Source organism: Myodes glareolus, chromosome 4, assembly GCF_982192425.1.
Source record: "Myodes glareolus chromosome 4, mMyoGla1.1, whole genome shotgun sequence".
NCBI classification, from domain to species: domain Eukaryota; kingdom Metazoa; phylum Chordata; class Mammalia; order Rodentia; family Cricetidae; genus Myodes; species Myodes glareolus.
In genome coordinates this window covers 14,145,988-14,168,122 of record NC_142029.1, presented here as the reverse complement: position 1 = coordinate 14,168,122, position 22,135 = coordinate 14,145,988, and the positions used below count along the sequence as shown (strand labels likewise).

Genomic DNA, 22,135 nt, shown 5'->3' with positions numbered 1-22,135 from the left:
CGGCTCAGGTCCTACCTTCTCAAGACTTCTTTACTTATTTTTGTTAGTAACTGTAGGCTGTCCTCTCTTAGCTACTTATATTTATACTTTATAATCAAAACTTTGGAAGAATATATTTAACTTTCCCCCCACTATGCTAATCTTTGATTAGTATATTAATTAACCAAGAGTGCCTCCCCCCAATCTTAGGTTTAACTATTCTAAACAAATTCATGAGGGTGTGTGTGTGGACGTGCTTGCATGCATGTGTGTGTGTTTCTGTACATGTCTTTTATATGCATACAAACAACAGATACTCAATTTAAAAAAACGACTGGTTCCAGGTTACTTTTGAACTCCATTCAAAATAATGGCTATCATACAAATACTTGATTTGAATGTCCCTTCGTTTTTATGGTTTTTGTCATTTTGGGAATCAAATTCAAGGTCTTTCACGTGTTAGACCATTTCACTTTGTTTTATTATTTTATTGGATACGGTAGTAACTTTAACAAGCTTTTCATTTAGTAGATCATTTTATACATAAAGTTTTCTTGGAAGTGCTTTAGCTATTTGTAGCTTGCTAATCAGAGGAACTTTGAGAGAGTAAATGTGAGAAGGGAGGATTTATGGGAACATTTTGACAATGATGGGTATTCTAGACCTAGTAGCATATGTTGATGATGCCACTTTGTCCTGTAATCTTAGAGTGAGTGAAAGCCTACAGTGCAGGATTTGATACCTTTGCAAGCCTATGTGATGTGATTTTGACTTTCACCCTTAGTAGGTTGAAGTCTATAGCTTGCTTTCTATTGGTGTGATTAAAGCCATAGCCAAAAGTAACTCAGTGAGGAAAATGTTCATTTGGCTCCATTGTTGAAGGGCAATTTTAGGTGGGAACCTGAGGTAAAAACTGAAGGATTGCTGGATACTGGCAGCATGCTACTGTCCACAGTGGGCTGGGCCTCCTACATTAATCATTACATTAATCAAGCAAGCTTACTGCAACTGAGCCCACACTGTAATTTGGTGTAGGCTTTTTCTACATTGAGGCTCTTTCATTCCAGATTACTGTAGCTTGTGTCAAATTGTCAAACAAAACAAAAACCCTAACCAGCTCAGATTCACTGGAAAATTTTGAGTTATAGAATGGGCTTAACTTTTTGAAAAGATCATCATGTGAATACCCTCAATTCTTGGGAAAGCAATGGGAAGGGTAGGACACTAGCAAGAAGAGTGGAGAAATATGAGTGCAGACTCGGGACACACTTTGGAGGCATACTTGGTAGTTGCTGATGGTTTCATCATAAAATGTGCATTGGTGAGTGTTGATGCCAGTGGAGCATTGCAAGATGAACTCTGAGGGTGCTTGGTTTGGAACAGTTACTACTCATACGCTATAGAGTATAGAACTGCCTATTGGGTTTGAGTTTCAGATTCATTTAAGGGACAGATGTAAGATTTAAGAACTGCGGTATGACTGAAAACCTAAATGAAATAACTAAGAGGAAACTCTTCTTTGAAAGTTACCCCTGAATGCTAGTATCAAAGAAATTGTTAATGTTATATTTGTATTATAATGTTTAGTTTGGAAAAAACCACAAGCTGACAGTGGCGACTGAAGGACTTAGGGATAATTATGAGAAAAAACAGTCACCAGGTGATAGTACTGACTAATGAAGGCTGCATTAGGGGAGCAGCTTTAAGCAAAGGATTAGCTCGATTTCAATTCTTTTTAACTAATTCAGCCAATTTTAACTTGGTTTAATTTCATTGATGGTGGTGAAACTAAAATGTGTCTGGTAATTCTGTTTTTTAAAGCACTAATGTGTAAGTATATAATGTGTATGTGAGGGTAGGAGCACTCTTTTCATGGCACACATGTGGATGTGGGAATGGCTTCATGGAGTCAGTTCTTCACTTATATGTGAATTCTGGGACTTGAACTCAAGTTGTTAGGCATGTGTGACAATTTTTTTTTAACCCACAAATCATTCTCATTGGCCCATCATTTTACTATGTGTTCCTAATATTTGTAACACATATTCTTAATGGTTGAGTAATCTCTCTAGTAAATTGACTTTGCTTCTAATTTTGTTTTGTTTTTGTTTGTGATTTGCTTTAGCTATGACACTTGGGTCCACTGTAATGATGTTGATGCTGAAATTGAAGATCCACCAATTCCAGAAAAGCCATGGAAGGTCTGTAAAACATAAATTATTCTTGACTGGACCTAGTGGTGCATGCCTTTAGTCCCAGTACTTGGGAGACAGATACAGGCGGATCTCTGTGTGCTAAAAGCCAACCTAGATGACCAGCATGTATAGAAAGACCTTCTCTAGAAAAAATAAAAACAAAACAGCCAATCCACAAATTATACTTGAAACTGGAGATGGCTGGGCAGTTAAAGAACTTGTTCTTGCTTAGAACCTAAGATCAATTGCCAACACCAATGTTCTACGAGATCTGATGCACCAGAACACCTATGATACATAGACATCCCTACAAGCAGAATATTCTTAATAATATATATATGAATAATAAGTAAAGAAAATAAAAACATACACAAATTATTTTTACACACTGTAATAGCCTACAGTAAATTTGTATTTGATAAACTGTTACTACTTATGCTGTCCCTGACATTACTATGTAGTCCTTCCTGGCCTTGATTTTGTAATGAGCATTCTGCCTGGGAGCCTTTAGTATTGAGATTATAGGAATGAGCCCATGCCCAGGCTGCCACAGTGTTTTTAAAAGGGATGCATAATGATGGTCTCCTTTTAAGATCCTTAGTTCAAGAGAATATTCATGTCCCTGATGACTTAGTATCAAGGTTTTAGGAGTTCCTGAGTGGTGTGCTTGAGAAGAATCCAAAGCCAGTGCAGAGTGTGAGAATTGTGGGCTGTGAAGTTCACTAGAAGGAGTGCCTTGAATTAATAACGTCTTTCAACTTTGTTCCTGCCACCATGATGTCAGCACCATTATGGACATTTAGCACTCTGGAATTATACTCCAATATAGGCTTTTTGTGTATAGGATTTCTCTGTGTAGCTCTGGTTGTCCTGGAACTCACTCTGTAGACTAGGCTGACCTCTGACTCACAGAGATCCACCTGCCTCTGCCTCCCGAGTGCTGGGATTGGTGTGTGCCACCACTGCTGGTGACAGATGTTTTTCCAGAGTAGCAATGAAAGGGTCTTTGTTCACACAGTCTGGCCTTGGTAACTCCTGTTGATGATCTTCCCCCAGAAACACCTTTTTAAAACAGCTTTTTAAAAGTAGAGCAGAATTTGTTTTTTAAAACATACAACTTGAGGACTGGGCAGGGTGGTGCACACATGTTTTTTTCCTATTCCTATTCTAAATATTTGTCTCTATCTTTGAATAAGTATAGTTCTGGAACTTTGTTTTTTTTGACAAAATCGTGTACCTGTGAGAAAGTTCCTATTCTCCATCAGATAATTATTCCTCTGGTGGGTTGGACCTTACGAGTACTAGCTGTCATCTGCTGCATAGTCTTAAGGACCCTGAAGGAAGAGGAGGGAAATTTTTACTGTCAGATGATAATTGGGTCAACTTGATATGGTTTTAGGTTCATGTAAAATGGATTTTGGACACTGATGTTTTCAATGAGTGGATGAATGAAGAGGACTATGAAGTGGATGAGAACAGGAAGCCAGTGAGTTTTCGTCAGCGAATTTCAACAAAGAATGAAGAGGTATTTATTTTGCCACTGTTTCTTGACCATGGTTGCCTTTTCTTTTTTCTTCTCCATGTTTTTTTTCTTACTAAACTGCCACATTCACACCAAGAGACATCACCTACAACGTACATGTACAAGTTACTGAATCATTAACAGGTAGCTGCTGTCATCTTGACAGAAAGAGAAATGGAAGTCCGACTGAATCATTAAAATGGGTCAGATAGTACGGTAGTTGTACAGCTAGTTTCCTCCACCAGCTTCAAGTTTTAACATTTTCAATTAATTTTGTCTGTGGTGTTACATAAGTATGTGCACTGTGTTGTCATGCATTGTATCTGGACAGCAGAAGAGCTGGGGCTTTGAAGCTGCATTGTGGGTGCTGGGAATCAAGCCTCGGTCCCTTGGAAGAAGCAGCTGGTCCTCTTGACCCACCTCATCAGCCCTAAGTTGTTATTTTAGTTAATTATTTTTGCTTTATGTGCACTGGTGTTTTGCTTACATGTATGTTTGTGTATGGTTGCCAGATTTCCTGGAACTTGAGTTGTTGTGAATTACCATGTCCTTACCAGCCCCATGTTTTACTTTTTAAATGTATTTTAAAATTTAGCTTACAAGGTAATACATACATAACTTTCATATTCTTAAATAATGTATAAGTATACAGCCTGACTTCTCTACCAGTTTTCCATAGGAAATTCAATTTCTTTATTATAATTCAGTAACTTTTTCAGTGCAGACACAACAGTACAGAAATACTGGTCTTAAATTATCCTGAGAATTAAAATGCCATAGTGTTCTAAGAGTAGGGAGTTTTCTATTTAATGCTCTTTATTTACTTTTGAGCCCAGGTTCTTATTTATATGAAGATACCCCAATGAAACCTATTACTTCATATGCTAACCTAAAAAAAATATGTTTAACTGAAATTCACAGTTCTGGCTATTTACTCATGATTCCATAAAAAGCACTATTTTTGCCAGGAATGATCCATGCCTTTAATCCCAGCACTCAGGAGGCAGAAACATGTAGACCCATGGGTTTGAGGCCAGCCTGGTCTATAGAGTGAGTTCCAAGCTAGCCACAGTTACATACTGAGGCCCTGTCTCTAAAAACAAACAGAACCTCATAATTAGTAGGATTTGGTGTCAGAAAGAAAGTCTTTTGTAACCATTGAGCATGTGTGACATCCAGTGAAGAGACCTGAGATTTTAAGGTAATTCTCATCTGTGACTATTGGATTTGTTTTGCTTTTATTTCCTTTCTGTTTTGTTGTTTTAAACGAGTATTTGCTGTGTAGTCTAATTCGTATGTAGTTCAAGCTAACTTGAATTGGCAATTTTAGCCTTCGGCTATCTAGTGCTTGTATTATAAGTGTTTCCCCGGCCTGGCCTGCTCCTTTTCATTTCTTCTTTGGTGTTTATATTTTGTGTGTGTATAAAACCACTAACAGAAAATAGAGATAAATCTCATATTTTCATATCTGTTACCTTAATACTAAAACATCTTTATCACACTGTTTATTTTGTTCATTTTTAAATTTTTAATTATTTATGTTTTTGGTTTTTTGGTTTTTTTTTTTTTCAAGGACAGGGTTTCTCTGTGTAACTCTGCTGTCTAAGAACTCACTCTGTAGACCAGGCTGGCCTTGAACTCAGATAATTACCTGTCTGCCTCCCAAGTACTGGGATTAAAGGCCCTGCCCTACCATGCCTGACCCTAATCTTATTTTTTTTTTTTTTTAATATTTATTCATTTATTATGTATACAATATCTGCCTACATGTGTGCCTGCAGGCCAGAGAGGGCACCAGATCTCATTACAGATGGTTGTAAGCCACCATATGGTTGCTGGGAATTGAACTCAGGACCTTTGGAAAAGCAGGCAATGCTCTTAACCGCTGAGCCATCTCTCCAGCCCCCCCTAATCTTATTTTTAAGAACAAGTAGTTTAAGGTATAGCATGCTCTCTCGTACCCCATCTTGTTTACCTGTTTCACTCTTCTGAGCTGGGCTGCCCGACATTGACAGTGACTATCCTTTATTTTATGTGTACGAGTGTTTTTGTAGTGCCTAAGGAGCTGTAAAGAGGTATTGGGTTCTCTGGAACTGGAGTTAGGCAGTTTTGAGACCACATGGGATGTTGGGAAAGGAACCTGAGTGTTTGGCAAAGTAGCAGCAAATACTCTTATCTGAGATGTATCTCCAGCCCCCCAAAATTTTAAAATTTATTATATTTAGTTTGGATTTGTTTTGTGATTTGATTGTTAATAAAAAGTTTTAAATTTTGACCTGTTCTGAGAAATATATATCTCCTTTAATACTTAATTTTTTTTTCTTTTGCTGAAAATTCAGTCTACATCTAGGGCTTTTCAAATACTTGCAAACCTTCTGCCACTTTGGAACATTTCATCCTCAAAGTATTTTATTTGTTTATTTTTCAAGGCAGAACTTTTCTCTGTGTGATTTTTGCTGTCCTGGAACTCACTCTGTAGACCAGGCTGGCCTCAAGTTCTCTGCTTGCCTCTGCCTCCTACTTCTGGGATTATAGTTGTGCACTTGCGTACCCAACTTTCAGAGTAGACTATTTTATAAATGACACTTTTTTTTTTTTATTTCTGATTTTTTGAGACAGGGTTTCTCTGTAACTTTGGAGTCTGTCCTGGAACTCGCTCTGTAGACCTCGAACTCATCTGCCTGCCTCTGCCTCCCAAGTGCTGGGATTAAAGGTGTGCGCCACCACCGCCTGGTTTATAAATGACACTTTTGACAGTGTTATTTGACCTTGTAATTTCTGTGTTCAGTAGCATGTTTCATTTATATTAATAGTTACCAAAATGCTTCTTTCATCTGGGAGCACAAATGTTGAGCACTGGTGGGTTTTGTTTTGTATGGTTTAGTATGTCTTTATTGTGGTATACTTTATATAGGTGTGGGATATTGGTTACCATTTCAGTTTTGATATATTGCCCACTGCAGTGGATCTCAACCTTCCTCATCCTGCAACCCATTAATACATTTCCTCATGTTGTTGTGATCCCCAACCATAAAATTATTTTTGTTGCTAATTGTAATATAAATACCCGTGTTTTCCTATGGTTTTATGCAAACCCTTGTGAATAGGCCATTATACACCCCAAAGGTTTGTGACTCACAGGTTGAGAACCACTGGCTTTGTGGATCAAGAAACTTTTTTCTGTGCTGGTATTTGGTCTATAGTGTTGTTGCTTCATTTTCTGTGATCCAGTGTATGAAAAGTCACCTTTGGACACAGGTTTGTAGAAACTGAGGAATGACAAGTTGTCTGATCCCTTTTTTCATTTACTTCTTCCTAGCCAGTCAGAAGTCCAGAGAGGAGAGATCGAAAAGCATCAGCTAATGCCCGAAAAAGGAAACATTCCCCTTCCCCTCCTCCTCCCACACCCACAGAATCCCGGAAGAAGAGTGGGAAGAAAGGGTAAGATGTTTGTAGCATGTTTGGAAGTCTGTGAGAGAAAACTAGTTTGTATATTCATGTTGGAGTTTTCTTAAAAAATAATTCTTTTTGACTTTTTTGAAATCTTTTACTTTGACAGCTTGTCTTTTAACTTGTTTTATTTATTACATTAAATTTTTTTATTTCTGATTGCATGGGTGCATGTATAGGTTCTCACCTTTTACCGTGAGGGTGGGTCCCAGGATGGAGCTCATGTTGGCAGACCATATGTCTGAGCCATCCTGCCAGCCTGATAGTTTTTACAGAAATCTTTTATTTCGATAGTTTTACTAGAAGTTTTATTTATATAAAAACACTTCAGATACAATCTTTTCTCCTTGGGGGTAAGTACATATTGAAAAGGTGTCAAGTAAGGAATTCTAGAAATCATGTCGTGGGGCCTGGTGGTGGTTGCACACACCTTTAGTTCCAGAACTCGTGAGGCAGGAGCAGGCAGATCTCTGTGAGTTCAAGGCCAGCTTGGTCTACAGAGTGAGTTCCAGGGTAGCCAGAACTACACAGCAAAGCCCTGTCTTGAAAAACAAAATAGCAAACAAACAAACAAAAAGAAAAGAGAGAAAGAAAAAAAGTCATATCCTGATCTGTGTGTTGGGTCTCGAAAGGCAAGTGTAGGAGTGTTACTAAAGGTTTTAGGATAGCCTAGTCTACAAATCATGTTCTAGGATAGCCTAGGCTTAATTCTGTGACACACCATAGCTATTATCTGACTAACCCTCCCATTTGTGATTAAATGACTGACATAGAACCTGTAACTGTTGAGCTGTTGGATGTCTTGACAGCCCAACAGCATTCCTGACAGTCTTGAGTGACAATTTGGGGTTTTTGTTTTGTTATATTGTGTTTTATTTGATTTTATATTCTATTTTGTCTTTTTGAGGCATGGTTTTTCTGTGTAATCCTGGCTGTCCTAGAAATCACTTTATAGACCAGGCTGGTCTTGAACTCAGATCTGCACGTTTTTGCCTCCCAAGTACTAGAAAAAACAAAGGTGTGCACCACCACTGCCCAGCATCAACTTTGACTTCTATTGAATTAATTGCTGACAATATAAAATGAAACTCTGTAATTGTATAAATACAATGCCTTGCGTATAGATGATATATGGTAATTCTGTCATAAATAGATATTTGATAATTCAGACTTGCCTACTTTAAAACACATACATATATACATATATTTTGGCTGACTGGTTGGTTTTTCAAGACAGGGTTTCTCTTTGTAGCCCTGGCTGTCCTGGAACTCTCTCTATATAGACCAGCCTGGCCTTGATCTCAGAGCTCAGCCTGCCTCTTCCTCCCGAGTGCTGGTTTTGAAGGCGTGCAGCACCACCAGTATGCTTTGTTAAGTTTGTTTTATTTTGAGTCGGGGTGTATAGTCTTATGTCTGTCCTTACCTCACTATGTAAGCAGGCTGGCCTCAAACTCACAAACATCTGCTTGCCTCTGCATGAAACAGGCTAGAGTCATTTGAGAAGCAGAAATCTCAATTAAGAAAATGCATCTACCAGATATCCCTGCCAGCAAGTCTGTGGTGCATTTCCTTTATTGATGATTGATGTGGGAGGGCCACCGCTAGACTGGTAGGCCTGGGTGTTAGAAGACTGATTTAGGGGTTCGAGAAATGACTCAGTAGTGAAGAGCATTGACTTTTCTAGAGGCCCAGAGCTTAATTCTCAGCAGCCCAGCTCACAACCATCTCCAGTGGGAGCTGATGCCCCTGCCCCTTTCTGGCATAAAGGTGTCCATTCCGGTAGAACACTCATACATAAAATATTAAATCTTAAAAAAGAAAAAGACAAACAGGTTGAGTTAGCTATCTAGATAGCAGCGCTTCTCATGCCTTCTGTATCAGTTCCTGCCTCCAGGTTCTTTTCTTTTTCTGTTGTCTATTTTCTTGATGTGTGTGTGTGTGTGTGTGTGTGTGTGTGTGTGTGTGTGTGTTGAGACAGTTTCACCATGTTTCTTAGGCAGGCTAAGAGCTCAATATATAGCATCCTTCTGCCTTGCCATCCTAAGTGCTTCAGTTCTAGGCATGTGCCACCATATCGTGATATAATGCTATTTTGTTTGTATCATGTATGAATCATGTGATGATTCTGTCCTTTGCATAATTCCTCAAGTATGAAATTCCTTTTCATCTTTATTCTCCAGAGTGTTGCTAGTTTTACAGATGGTAACTATTTAGAGAAATAGCCCTAGTAGTTTTCATAAGGAGCATAAGGACTTTTTAGTTTTTAATACTCAAATGACAACTTCAAGAAAATACAGTTGTTTGTTTTCTAAACCTTTTCATTTTATCATGTATAGGCTGAGAGAATGTTGTATTTTTTTAGCAGGTGTTCTTTTAAATTCTCATGAATACTAGGATGACTTCCATTTCTTATACCTGTCGTTTAGAGTTTCAGCCTTATTTGATGTTTCTTGAGTCAGGTATCTAATTTGTTTGATTATTTATTGTTTTTTTTAAGTAATTTTGAATATAAATAAATAATAATTTAGAACTTCAAATATTTTGCTAAAAGTATCTCTAATTGCCCTATTTCTGCTTTGTATATATCAGACAAGCTAGCCTTTATGGGAAGCGTAGAAGTCAGAAAGAAGATGATGAGCAAGAAGATCTTACCAAGGACATGGAAGACCCAACGCCTGTACCAAATATAGAAGAAGTGGTGCTCCCTAAGAACGGTTGGTTTTCTTCTAACACTGAGTGGTGCCTGTCATTTCACCATACAATTTGTAATGTCATGTTCTAAGTTCTTTCCTACTTTTAGTTTTTTGAGATAGCACTTTTCTGTATAGCCGTGGCTGTCCTGGAATTCACATGTAGGCCCATGCTAGCCTGGAATGCACAGAGATCTGCCTGCATCTTTCTCCACATCCTGAGTGTTGGGGTTGTGCCACTGTTCCCTTACCTATAAGTTTTAAAATATTCTCACTTTCTCATGTTACTTATGGGCTATGTTACATTTTTTTTTTTGTGATTTCTTTATTGATTAGATATACCAGGTACATAAATTTAAACCTAGCTTTGTATAGTATTGTCCACTTATAATCCAAGCCTTTAGGAGGTTTAGGCAGGAGGATCATGAATTGGAGGTAAGTCTGGTGTTCATGTTTGTTTTGGAAACTAAGTAAGTAAAAATAAAATAAGAGCTGGGAATAGTTCAGTGGGGGAGTGCTTGCCTGGCAGATGTGACACTCTAAGTTCAATTTCATTCTCTTACCCCCAAGTTTTTGTTGTTTTCTGCCTGCCTCTGCCTTCCCAGTGCTGGGATTTTAAAGCTATATGGTACCACACCAACGTTTTTTGAGACAGGGTTTCTCTGTGTAATAGTCTTGACTATCCTGGAATTCACAGGCTGGCCTTGAATTCACAGAGATCTGCCTATCTCTACTGGATTGCTGGGATTAAAGGTGTGTGCCACCAATATCCTTTTAAAGAGAAAATCCATTATGTAAAAAAACATGCTAATGGTTAATACACCAAAGTTTTGGGAGAAGGGATGGAATATTTTGGATTGATAAGTTCACTTTTCTGCATTTGTAAAATAGAAATATATTCTATTTGAGTGATTAATAATAGACTTATAGAATATGGCAGGTAGTGAAGTGTCTTGAGGCCAAGCCCATGGTTTTGACATGAAATTGAGTAGTGAACGACACTGAGGCTATAGTGATACCCATATGTATCCTGTTCTGTTATGTTGTTTTTAATTTTACTTCTTTTATGGTAATTGGTGTTTTGTCTACAGGTATGTGTACCACACAGGCCCAAGGAAGTTGTAAGAGGGTTTCAGATCACTTGGGATTGTTGTTACTCTGAGACTCTTGCTCTTAATTGCTTAGCTGTCTTTCCAGCTTCTCACTGTATATTCTTAAAATCGAGTGACTATTTCCTTTAACACATGATTTTTCTCTTCTAGTAAACCCAAAGAAAGACAGTGAAAACACACCTGTTAAAGGAGGCACAGTAGCAGATCTAGGTAAACAAACTATATGCAAATGCTTTCTCTTGACTATGTCTGAGCCTTGAATCCTTTCTTTACTGCAGGTTGTTGCTTCTCTTTGCTGTGTCTACTGCTGTCTTCTTACTGTCATCTTTGATTTTCTTACCATGATGTGTTGTTTGTGTTCCCAGTGACCTCCAGCTGACAGTGCATGGCATTTTCTCACAGACCAGCAAAAACCTGACAATATTTTATTTTGGCTTGAAAATAGTTTTCATCTGAGTTTTAGAGAAAAAATTCTAATTAAAGTACGGTTTTCAATGGCCCTGCAGATGCTTGCATTGTGAGAGGTTGAAGAATATTCACAGTATTCATCATGCGTTAGCCATGAACTATGTATTGAGTTTCAGGCCAGCCTTGGCTAAAGGACCTCATCTATCTCCAACACTAACCTCTCTCTGAAAAAAGTTTAACTTTCTTATTTATAATTGTATGTGTGATGTGCATGCAAGCTCAGTGTCATGGCTTATATTGAGATCAGAAGACAACCCTAAAGATTCCAGTGTCTTTCCCCATGGAATTCCAGTGATTGATCCTGAAGTTTTCTTGCAAGTGATTACACTGTGGAACCTTCTCCCTAGCCTCTCGGGACACGTTTTAAGTTTCATTTCATATATTCATGCTACATTTCTTGGCTTATATCCCAGTGGATGCATATTATTGGTGCATGGTATTGTTTGACTATATGAAGTTTAAACAGCATTTCTGATGGCTTCCTATCAGAGAAGTTAAACAGATGTACTTTAGTGTTTTTATATTCTTTTGTGTACTGTTATTCATATCTTATATTTAGTTTTATCTTTCCCAACTGGTAATTACTGAGTCAAAAGCCAAAACCCAAAAAACTTATTATAAGTAGCCTTTTATTTCTCCCTGTTGCACCGACAGTATGGAATGTTATAACTGGGTGCTCTTCTGTGTGAAATTTTGCTAAACAAGGATAATAGTTTGTAATTTATTTTTGTAAGTTTTTTGAGTCAGGGTGTTTGAATCCCTGACTGGCCTGGAGCTCACTATGTAGACCAGGTTGGCCTTAAACTCTCAGAGATCTACAGGCTTCCCAAGTGTTGGAATTAACATGTATACTACCATGCCTCATTGTAATATGTAATTTTTATGTTTGTTTCTTGAAAATGAATGGATAATTGTGTATTTCAGTGAGTTAATTATTTAAAATATGTTTGTGATATTCTTCATTTACTTTTTTTGTTTCATTTTGGTTTTGATTTTTTTTTTTCAAGTCAGGGTTTCTCTTTGTTACCCTGACTGTCATGGAGCTCACTGTATAGGTCATACTTGACTCTGACTCAGAACTCGGCCAACCTCTGCTTCCAAAGGATTAAAGACATGTATCTGCTCAGTTTATGACATAGATTATTAACAGGGTCAATTAGGAGGCAGTTTTAGAAGTATAGTTTTCACAACTGAACTCTCGAACTTTCTTTTTTTTTTTCTCTCAAACTTTCTTTATCCCTTCCTGGGGTCTCATGCATACTGGACTAGCACCTCTTCAGTGACTTCGGCCCACACCCTTAGAGGCTCCAACTAGAAGGGAGATTTCCCTTTGTGTTTGCAAACAGGTTGTGTGTTGTAATTTGGGTGCTGGGACTGAAGATGCTCACCACTGGAGAGTTAGTATCTGTGAATTGAAATTGCTGGCCTGCTTATTTTTGATGCCTCATTTCTACCTTAGCTGTAATATGAATCTTGATGCCAAGGGCACTGTTAACTGTCTTTTTCTGTTTGTTTGTTTGTTTGTTTATTTAATGTGCACGAGTATGTACACTGAGCGTATGACTGTACCACGTGTACAGTGCCCTCAGATGCAAGAGGAGCCTATTGTTACCTTGCACCACCTTGTGGTTGCTGACATTAGAGCCTGAGTCCTTTGATTCCACTAGTGTACGAATTTGTTTTCAGAGTGGTTTGCTGTTTTAAATCTCTTCTGCTTAGGCATATAACTCTGTATTACTGGTTTTATATTCTTGAGATATTGACAAAAAACAAAGCTGGATTGGTTTGCCCACACAGCGCATTTATTGAAAAGGACAAGTTAGGAAGCGAAGAGTGACACTTCTCAGACATTTCTTCCTGTCAGGCATCAAAACTGTCTTAGTTGGAGAAATGTGTCGAAGAATAGAAAGATTTTGGGGGCAAGGGTGGGGCGACTATGAAACCCAGGTCTATGTATATGTGAGGTAAATACTCTATCCCTTACCTTCACTCTAAGCTTAAATTGTTTTGTTTTTGTGGAGTTGTGTGTGTGTGTGTGTGCGTGTTTCAAGACAGGGTTTCTCTGTGTAGCCCTGGCTATCCTAGAACATGCTCTGTAGACTACACTGGGCTTGAATTCACAGATCTGCCAGCCTCTACCTCCCAATTGATGGGATTAAAGGTGTGTACTACCCCCTCCTGGTATTCAGTTTAAATTTTTTAAAAGTTAATTTCTTGGTTTGGTTTATGAACATTTTGACTGGATGTATTGATATGGGCCCTGTGTTCAGTCTCCATGGAGGTTAGAAAAGGGAATTGAATCCCCTGGAACTGGAGTTAATGGAGGGTTGTAAGCCACCATTTGGGTACTGGGTATTGAACCTAGGTCCTTTGCAATAATAGCAAATGTTTTTTACTGCTGAGCCATCTTTTCAATTACCTAATTGCATTTTATTAACCCCCTTCCCCAGGGTTTCTCTGTGTAGCTTTGGAGCTTATCCTGGAAGAACTCATTCTGTAGACCAGGCTGGTCTTGAACTCACAGAGATCTGCCTTTCTCTGCCTCCCAAGTGCTGGGATTAAAGGCATGTGCCACCACTTGACTAGATTTTTCTTTTTATAATCAACATTTAGGCCTTAGATTTTCTATACTACATTTTTCTTTCTTTTTAAAAAGCTGAAATTTTACTGTGTACCAAGACTGGCCTTAAACTCAGGATCTTCCTGCCTTCTCTGTATTACTAGGGCTAGAGAACTGTGCCACCATGCCCGGTTCAGTCACTAATGCTTTTTGCTCTCTTCCTTATCCTGGAATCAAGAAAACCATTTGCCTTACCCATCTTCAGGAGACTGGTGCTTTAGTCACATTTCTTACATGTTAGTCAACAAGATCTTACTGTAATGCTATGATTATGATAGCTGGTAAAAATCGAAGTTTTCATTTGTTGATAAATTGATAGGTCCTTCCATCTCCATACATTTTTGTAAAATGATCATTTATTTTTATTGGATGTTTTTTAGTGATGATCTGTTTTATTCATTTTCTCTGTCCATTATTAGTTTTGAAGACTGTAAAAATTCCACATAATTCAAAATAGCATTGAATGATTATTAACACAACTTGTTTTGATTTTGCAGATGAGCAGGATGAAGAAGCAGTTACAACAGGAGGAAAGGTAAAAGTTCATTTCGTCCTGAGCTGAGAGAAGTTTCTGTTGGTCATGTGCATTGAGCAGAAACAGAACTGTCTGTTTCCAACCTTACCTGGATCTGAGGATGTCCTTGAATTACTGATCATCTAACCTATCCCTCCTGACTGCTGATAGTACCATGCCAGGTTCATGGAATGGGAAGTGTATCTGAGGGGCTTGTGTAGGTTTTGGAAAAGGTGCCTACTACCTCATCCTTAGCCTATTCCTCATCTTGTGACAGGGGCTCCAGTGTTTGCTCAGCCTGGCCTGATTCTTCCTTCAGTGAGTGGGCTGTCCTGATCTCCTAAGTAGTTGAAATCAGGGCATACACTACTGTACCTCATTTTTTTTCCTTTTCCTTTTCCATCTCCTTTTTCCCTCCCTTCCTTCCTTCCTTCCTTCCTTCCTTCCTTCCTTCCTTCCTTCCTTCCTTCCTTCCTTCCTTCATTTCTTTCTTTCTTTCTTTCTTTCTTTCTTTTTGACATATCTTCAAACTATTGTCCATGTAGCTTTGACCTTGAATCTCATGGCTACTTTTCAGTATTACTGTCATTAGTGACTGCATCCAGTTAAATTTCCTTTTTCATAATTTCTGACAATAGTTCTGGTTTTTGTTTGTTTTTGAGACAGGGTTTCTCTGTGTAACAGTCCAGACTGTCCTGGAACTTTGTAGACCAGGTTGGCCTTGAGATTCTCCTGCCTCTGCCTCCCAAGTGCTGGGATTAAAGTCTTTTCCCAAACAATCCAACAATATGCGTTTTGCTTTATAATAAAAAAATATTGAATAAAATCTTTTCGAAGGGTCACCCTCATGTGGTATAATTTTTAATTTTATCCTCTCCTATTTCCAAAGTAGTAATCATAATTGACTACATTGCTGTTGGTATGCCAATGGATTCAGATGGGTAGTGTACCATGTCTTGCCTTGATTTTCTCACTTTTCTCTTTGTGCAGGTGTAATGTAGATTGCAACTAAGGTAGACTTCTTGTAACTTTTCTCAAGCTTTAATTTTATTTTTGGACAGATTCATTTTTTGGGGGGAAGAACAGATTCGTATTTTAGCCACGTGTCTGTGTGTGTGTGTGTGTGTGTGTGTGTGTATGCCACACTGTTTTCAGTTGCCCATGGATACCAGAAGAAGGAGTTTGATCCTTTGGAATCCGTTGTGTGCTACCATATATGGGTGCTGGTCACCAAAGTTAGGTCATCTATAGGACAGCAAAATGCCTTTAACTCCTGACGAATCTCTTTCCCCTCAGACTTTCTAATCACCTGCTTTCCATTTGCCAGTTCTGATGTAGAGACCAATCGTGGTAATGCTGAAAGGTGTTAGGTGTGAGGTAGGACCTTCCGCTTTTTAAAGGGGGATTGGCGGTTCCAGTCAACCTCTCAGGTTTGATTATAATAATTTTCTAGTATTGCCTGGAATTCTTAAATGTTCTATCTTCTTCTATGAGTGCTGCGGTTAAAGATGTATACCACCATGCTTGGCAATATTTCCACTTAGCATATAAGTTTCTTTGAACGACTTTTACTTGCTAAATATACTTGTAATAAAATTGGTCCAAAGTAACATTTAACATAACATTGATTTGTTTTATGTATCTATGGGATGATTTGTAATAAAACTTAAATATTATTTATTGATAGGTACTCTTTTTTTTTATTTAAGCTTTCTTTTTTTTTTAAGATTTATCTATTAATTATGTATGTATACAGTGTTTTGTCTGTCTGTATGCTTGCTGGCCAGAAGAGGGCTCCAGATCTGTAAGAGGGCTTACAGATGGTTGTGAACCACCATGTGATTGCTGGGGAATTGAACTCAGGACCTCTGGAAGAGCAATCAGTGCTCTTAACCTCTGAGCCATCTCTCCAGCCCCCGTTTGTTTGGTTTTTTGGTTTGTGTTTTGAAATGGTTTCTACATAGCCTTCTCTGTCCTCGAACTCACTGTGTTGACCAGCTGGCTGGATCTCAAAGATTATCCAAATGTCTCTGCTTCCCAGTTACTGGGATTTAAGATTCAGTATGTGTTGTTTGTTTGTTTGTTTGTTTGCTTGTTTTATAAGACACTCTCATATATTTGAGGAAAAGGCTTTCTTCACATTCACTGTGTGGCTGTGACTGCCATTGACTCCTCATTTTCCCATCTTTATATCCTGATTTCTGGGATTCTAGGTGTGTGTTACCATAGCCAACTCATGTAACTTAAATTTGAAAGAGTGAGATATGGCTGGTGTTGGCAGAGTTCAGGGCCATCTTGGTGTGCATATTGAGTTCTAGGCCAGTCAGGCCTATACAGCAAGGGTCTCCCTACTTTCCCCCCAAAATTTAGAGATAACTCTTTTAATAAATCTCTCAGTGTGTTTGTTTTCTTATTGTGAGTATTGTGATCACTGACTTTTTTGTTTTTCTTGAGGAAATACTAATTTTTTATTACATTTATTGGCCTGTGCATACTCATGTATTCCATATCACGTGCATGCGCACGAGTGTATGTGTACATGTCTGTAGACAGCTTTCATGAATAGATTCTCTCTACCATCGGGGTTTGATTTCCAGGAATCAGCAGGCACTTTTTCCTATGTCTTGGTCCAAGGAAAAAATTTTAAAGGTCATTATCGATTTATTAAACTATATCTCAAGCATACTTTAAACAATTTTAAACAGAAACACATTAATCTTGATAATATATTTGTTAGCTTCTTTAAGGAGTCAGCTTTTTAAAGAATAGCTACTTTTTTTTTTTTTTAGCAATAAAGTAACTGCCAGTACTTCCTGCTTTTACATTAAATTTCCTCTATCTCTGTCGGTCTGTCTGTCTGTCTGTCTGTTTTTCTGTCTTTGGAGACAGCACTAAATGTCCTGTAATTTACTCTGTAGATCTCAGACTCACAGAGATCCTCCTGCTTCTGCTTCCTCAGTGCTCGGATCAAAGGCGGACATACCGCCTGATAGTTTTATCCTTTTAATGGTTGATCATAATTTACTTCTTGTGTATGTACATGCATGCTTACATCATTGGGTAGAGGGCAACTTGTGACAGGCACTCCCCAGTAGTCACTGAGCCTCCTCACCATCAATAAAATTTATCTTAAGGAATGTAGTTATGTATTAGCAGCAGACATTCCTGTTTAGTATAGCATGGCAAGTCTTGGTCAAATAAAGTGTAAGAAATTGTACAGTCTACAAAAGGATATAGATTCAAAATTTTTCTTTTTCCTTTTTTTTTTTTTTTTCTCTCCCAAGACAGGCTTCCTCTGCGTAGCTTTCCTGGCCATCCTGGATCTTGCTTTGTAGATGAGGCTGACCGTACCCTCTGAGCTCTAGGCTGGCTCTGAATCCTGAGCACTGGGATTATAAAGGCATGATCTACCATGCCTGACTCAAAATATTTCATTGGTGGCAGTGCTGGGAGATTTGAGGTGTAGAGACATTTGAATCCACAGAGGTCTGCCAGCACAATTACATCAGGACACTCCAGGCTTATTAAAGACCCTATCTGACAACAACTAGACAGTGATCGAGGGAGTACACTCTTACACAAGGTTTAGACACACAAACATGGTGAGAGGTTGATAATTTCTCCAGAATTTACTATATAGATCGTTCTCAAACTCAAATTTCCTTTGCCTCTGCCTCCTAAGTTCTGTGATTAAAAGTGTGTGCCACCATACCTTGCTTCTTTTATATGTACGCTTATGCTAATCATGATTAGTCAATTGGAGGCTTTTAGATATTTTCTGAATGTTTGGTCTATCTTCTTTGGAAATTGTCAGGCATGCTGAGATGGCTTAGCTGATAAAAGCAGTTGCCGTGCAATCTCCTGAACACATGTAAAGGAAGAAGTAGAAAAACTGGCTCCACAGTTAACCTCTGACCTTCATACAAAATTCACTCCAAAAAAGATCAACAATTGAGACATCTACAAGATGTGACTGCCATTTGTAAAGTGTAATCTGAGATAAGCAGTAAAGGAAATTTCTGAGATCCTCAGACCATGTCATTATAAACTCATCTGATCATTTAAACTGGATATCTGATTCAGTAGGATTAGAACAGGGTCTCAATATATAACACATGTTATGTGTGTGGTGTGTGTGCATTCAGTTCTGAGACAAAAAATTGGGGGAGTTGGGTCTCCTACATGGGGGCCTGGGACTACTCTTATATGCCTTTTAGTTGCACTTCTTGGATGAGTGTTGTGCTCATAACTTACTGCTTCTGCCTGTTTTTCTACAGAAATATTTAGTTACTTTTTTAACTCTTGGATTGTTATGAGGAATCAACTAGTTTTGATGTTTAGGGCTATTAGCAGGCACTTCTGTTTAGTATTTGGAATAGAACCAATCTTATCATTATGCTTTGTTAGAGTCTTTACCCTTTTTGTAAATAATGTAAAAATTAATTACTGATTTGCGTTCTTAAAACCATTGTGAAGGACTTTAGAGACACCACATTTGCTGCTCTTTGTGGAATACTCGTTTTGATTCCCACCACCACATGGTGGGGCTCATAACTGTCTGTAGAGTTAGAGGAACTGATGCCCTCTTCAGTAGACACTAGACACTAGACAGTGTCTTCTGTAGACACTGTGTACAAGGATACACAGACGTACGTGCTGGAATACACTTAAAATAACAGTTTCAAAAATTGAAAAGCTCTTGTCAGAAAAAAGATTTGGTACCTGTTAGTTCTTGATTATGAAACGGCGTTTCTTTTTTTTTTAATTAAACTTGTTATTAGATAATTTGAGTGTTCTTTTATTTTGATAAAATCTATTATCGATGCACTGCTTTTTTGAGAACTGTTATCCTCTTCCTTCCAGTTGACTCCACTATCTTTATTTTGTTTGACCCAGTATTTGTGTGATTTGTCTGTAGTTTTTTCTCTGAGCTAGCTTGTCTTTGATATTTTTTAGGAAGATGAGGATCCTAGCAAAGGTGATCCTAGTCGGTCTGTTGACCCAGGTGAAGATAATGTCACCGAACAGACCAATCACATCATTATTCCCAGCTATGCATCCTGGTTTGATTATAACTGGTGAGTGGGCTTTTTCCACCTGAGGGATGGGAACACTTATATTCAAACTGGTTTGTGCTGTTTTGTCCACTTCTGAGTCACCCTGAATAAAGAAGATGGGCAGCTGTTTATTTAGTTTTTACATATTTTTAGGTTTTTGTTGTTGTTTTTTGTGTTTTTTTGTGTTTCCTTTGTGCAGTGGTTTTTAAACTGTGGGTTGTGACCCATTTGGGGTTGCTTGTCAAGATATCCTCAATAGCAAATATTTGCATTACAGTTCATAATAGTAGCAAAATAACAGTTATAAAGTAGTAGCAAAATAAGTTTATGGTTGGGGTCACCACACATGGGGCACTGTATTAAAGTATCATGACATTAGGAAGGTTTGAGAATCACTGTGCTATAGGATCTTGTTTTGTAACTCAGGCTGGACTCACTTTTTTCTGGGTTGGGTCTTAGTCCCTCTCTTGCCTTATTTGTTTTAAAGTTGTTTAAAAATAATTTGGAAGTAAAAGTTGTTTTAAATACAAAGTTTCATAGATCATTGATTTGTTATGTAATTAATACTTAGCATGTTGCCTCTCTGGAAAGCTTTCTTTGGAACCCATATGTCATCACACACACCACACACACACAAATACACACATACATCAGTAACCAAAATCTGGCTACATAGTCAGTTCATATAGAGTTTGCTAGGCCTAATTTTTTTTTCTTTGATTCTACAGTGTTTCTGACCTAAAAATTACTTAAAAATTATCAGATATCTTTATATATAGTTACTTAATAAGAGCTGACAATTCTTGACATATTTTAGTTCATCACAGTTTTGAGGATTAGAAGAAGACAAACTGGTATTGAGGAATCTGAGTAACTTATAAATTCCAACTCTTGGGTGGCTTCATTGTGTGGCCATACTTATTACTGTGAGATTTGTTAACCACTTTCCAAAGAAATCTTACCTTTTTGTGCCATTTTATTGCCATAATGTTACAGAAAAAGGAAGTAATAAAATTTTTATTTTCCTCATAATTTTGTTTCTTTTTGAGACTGGGCCTTGAGTTATCCGCAGGCTATCGTCAGACTTGTCAATCTGGACTGTGTCTCAATTGTTGGTGGTACAGACTTGAGCCACTATTCCAGTAGAAGTTTTTCAGTTAATTTAGACAATAGAAAACTACAGTGTGTTATATGGTTTGAAAATTCACAACCTTTTAACTGTGTTGTTTCTTCTTACACATAAAGGAAATTGTCCAGATTTATTAGTTTCCCTTTGAAAATTGAGTTATGCATAGCTCAAATTTTAAGATTTAATTTTTTTTTAAAAAAAAACAATCTCAATCTCTTTTCTTTCAGTATTCATGTGATTGAACGGCGTGCGCTTCCCGAGTTTTTTAATGGGAAAAACAAATCCAAGACTCCAGAAATGTGAGCCTAGTGTTTATAGCACTTTATGTTCGTAGCATGGGTTTGTGACTTTAGATTTATATAGATGAGTGTTTTATGTGTATCGTCTAAGTGCAGTGACTGTGATGGCCCATAAGAGGGCACCGGGTCTCCTGAAGCTGGAGTTAAAGAATGCTTTCTTTACCTGAGCCTTCTCCTCATCCTTCCTGATTGTAAAGTCACAGTTCTCACTCAGTTGTTACTGTTTTGTTTTCTTTTGTTTTTTGTTTTTATAATTTGCAAATAGTGTGTGTACCACTCAAATTATTTATATCTTATTTCTGCACCATTATTACTTCAAAGGAACTTGTAGTTTTTCTTCTTTCTAAACTTCATATTATATGTATATCAGTTCTAGCATTTAAATATTAAATCTAGTAAATGGTGTTTAGTTGAGGTTTGTCATAATAGCCTTTAATTGTTTCTATGGGTGTTACATGCGTTTACATATAATGGTCTGATGGGGAATAGAATCTTTATTCCCATGGTAAATTATTACTAATTACAAGCATGTTATATAGTTCCATCTAGCTGCATTTGAATTGGGTTAAATTTCTTAAAGCATTACTTTTGCAATAGAATTGAAAGAAACTAAGGGCCTGGAGAAATGGCTCAGAGGTTAAAAGCACTGACTGCTCTTCCAGAGGTCCTGAGTTCAATTCCCAGCAACCACAAAGTGGCTCACAACCATCTGTAATGAGATGTTGTGCCCTCTTCTGGCATGCAGGTGTGCATGCAGGCAGAATATTGTATACATAATAAATAAATACATTTAAAAAATAAAGCAGTTTACCATCTGTAATGAGGTCTGGTGCCCTCTTCTGGCCTGCAGACATACACACAGACAGAATATTGTATACATAATAAATAAATAAATAAATAAATAAATAAATTTTTTTAAAAAAATAAAGCAGTTTGAAAATTTAAAATGGAAACTGGAAGGAAGTTCCTTGTCAGGAAGCATTTTTGTCTTTCTTTCGACCCATTGTCTGTATTTCTGGAAATTTGTTTTTTGATTGTTGGCTCTTTTTTGTCTGTATTTGTTTGAGATCGGTCTCACTACGTACACTAGGTTAGACAGC

General features: G+C 37.7%; 1 protein-coding gene across 2 annotated transcripts in view; it reads left to right on the top strand.

Moving 5' to 3' along the window:
* Positions 1-22,135, top strand: part of Smarcc1 (SWI/SNF related BAF chromatin remodeling complex subunit C1) — a 116,296-nt gene that overhangs the window by 25,957 nt on the left and 68,204 nt on the right. For both annotated transcript variants that reach the window (XM_085688895.2, XM_048424312.3), the window contains exons 8-15: positions 2,105-2,180; positions 3,574-3,699; positions 7,016-7,137; positions 9,736-9,860; positions 11,099-11,158; positions 14,534-14,571; positions 19,507-19,628; positions 20,964-21,035. In XM_085688895.2, the coding sequence (XP_085545021.1) occupies positions 2,105-2,180; positions 3,574-3,699; positions 7,016-7,137; positions 9,736-9,860; positions 11,099-11,158; positions 14,534-14,571; positions 19,507-19,628; positions 20,964-21,035 (741 nt within the window). The remainder of the gene's footprint in view (positions 1-2,104; positions 2,181-3,573; positions 3,700-7,015; positions 7,138-9,735; positions 9,861-11,098; positions 11,159-14,533; positions 14,572-19,506; positions 19,629-20,963; positions 21,036-22,135) is intronic.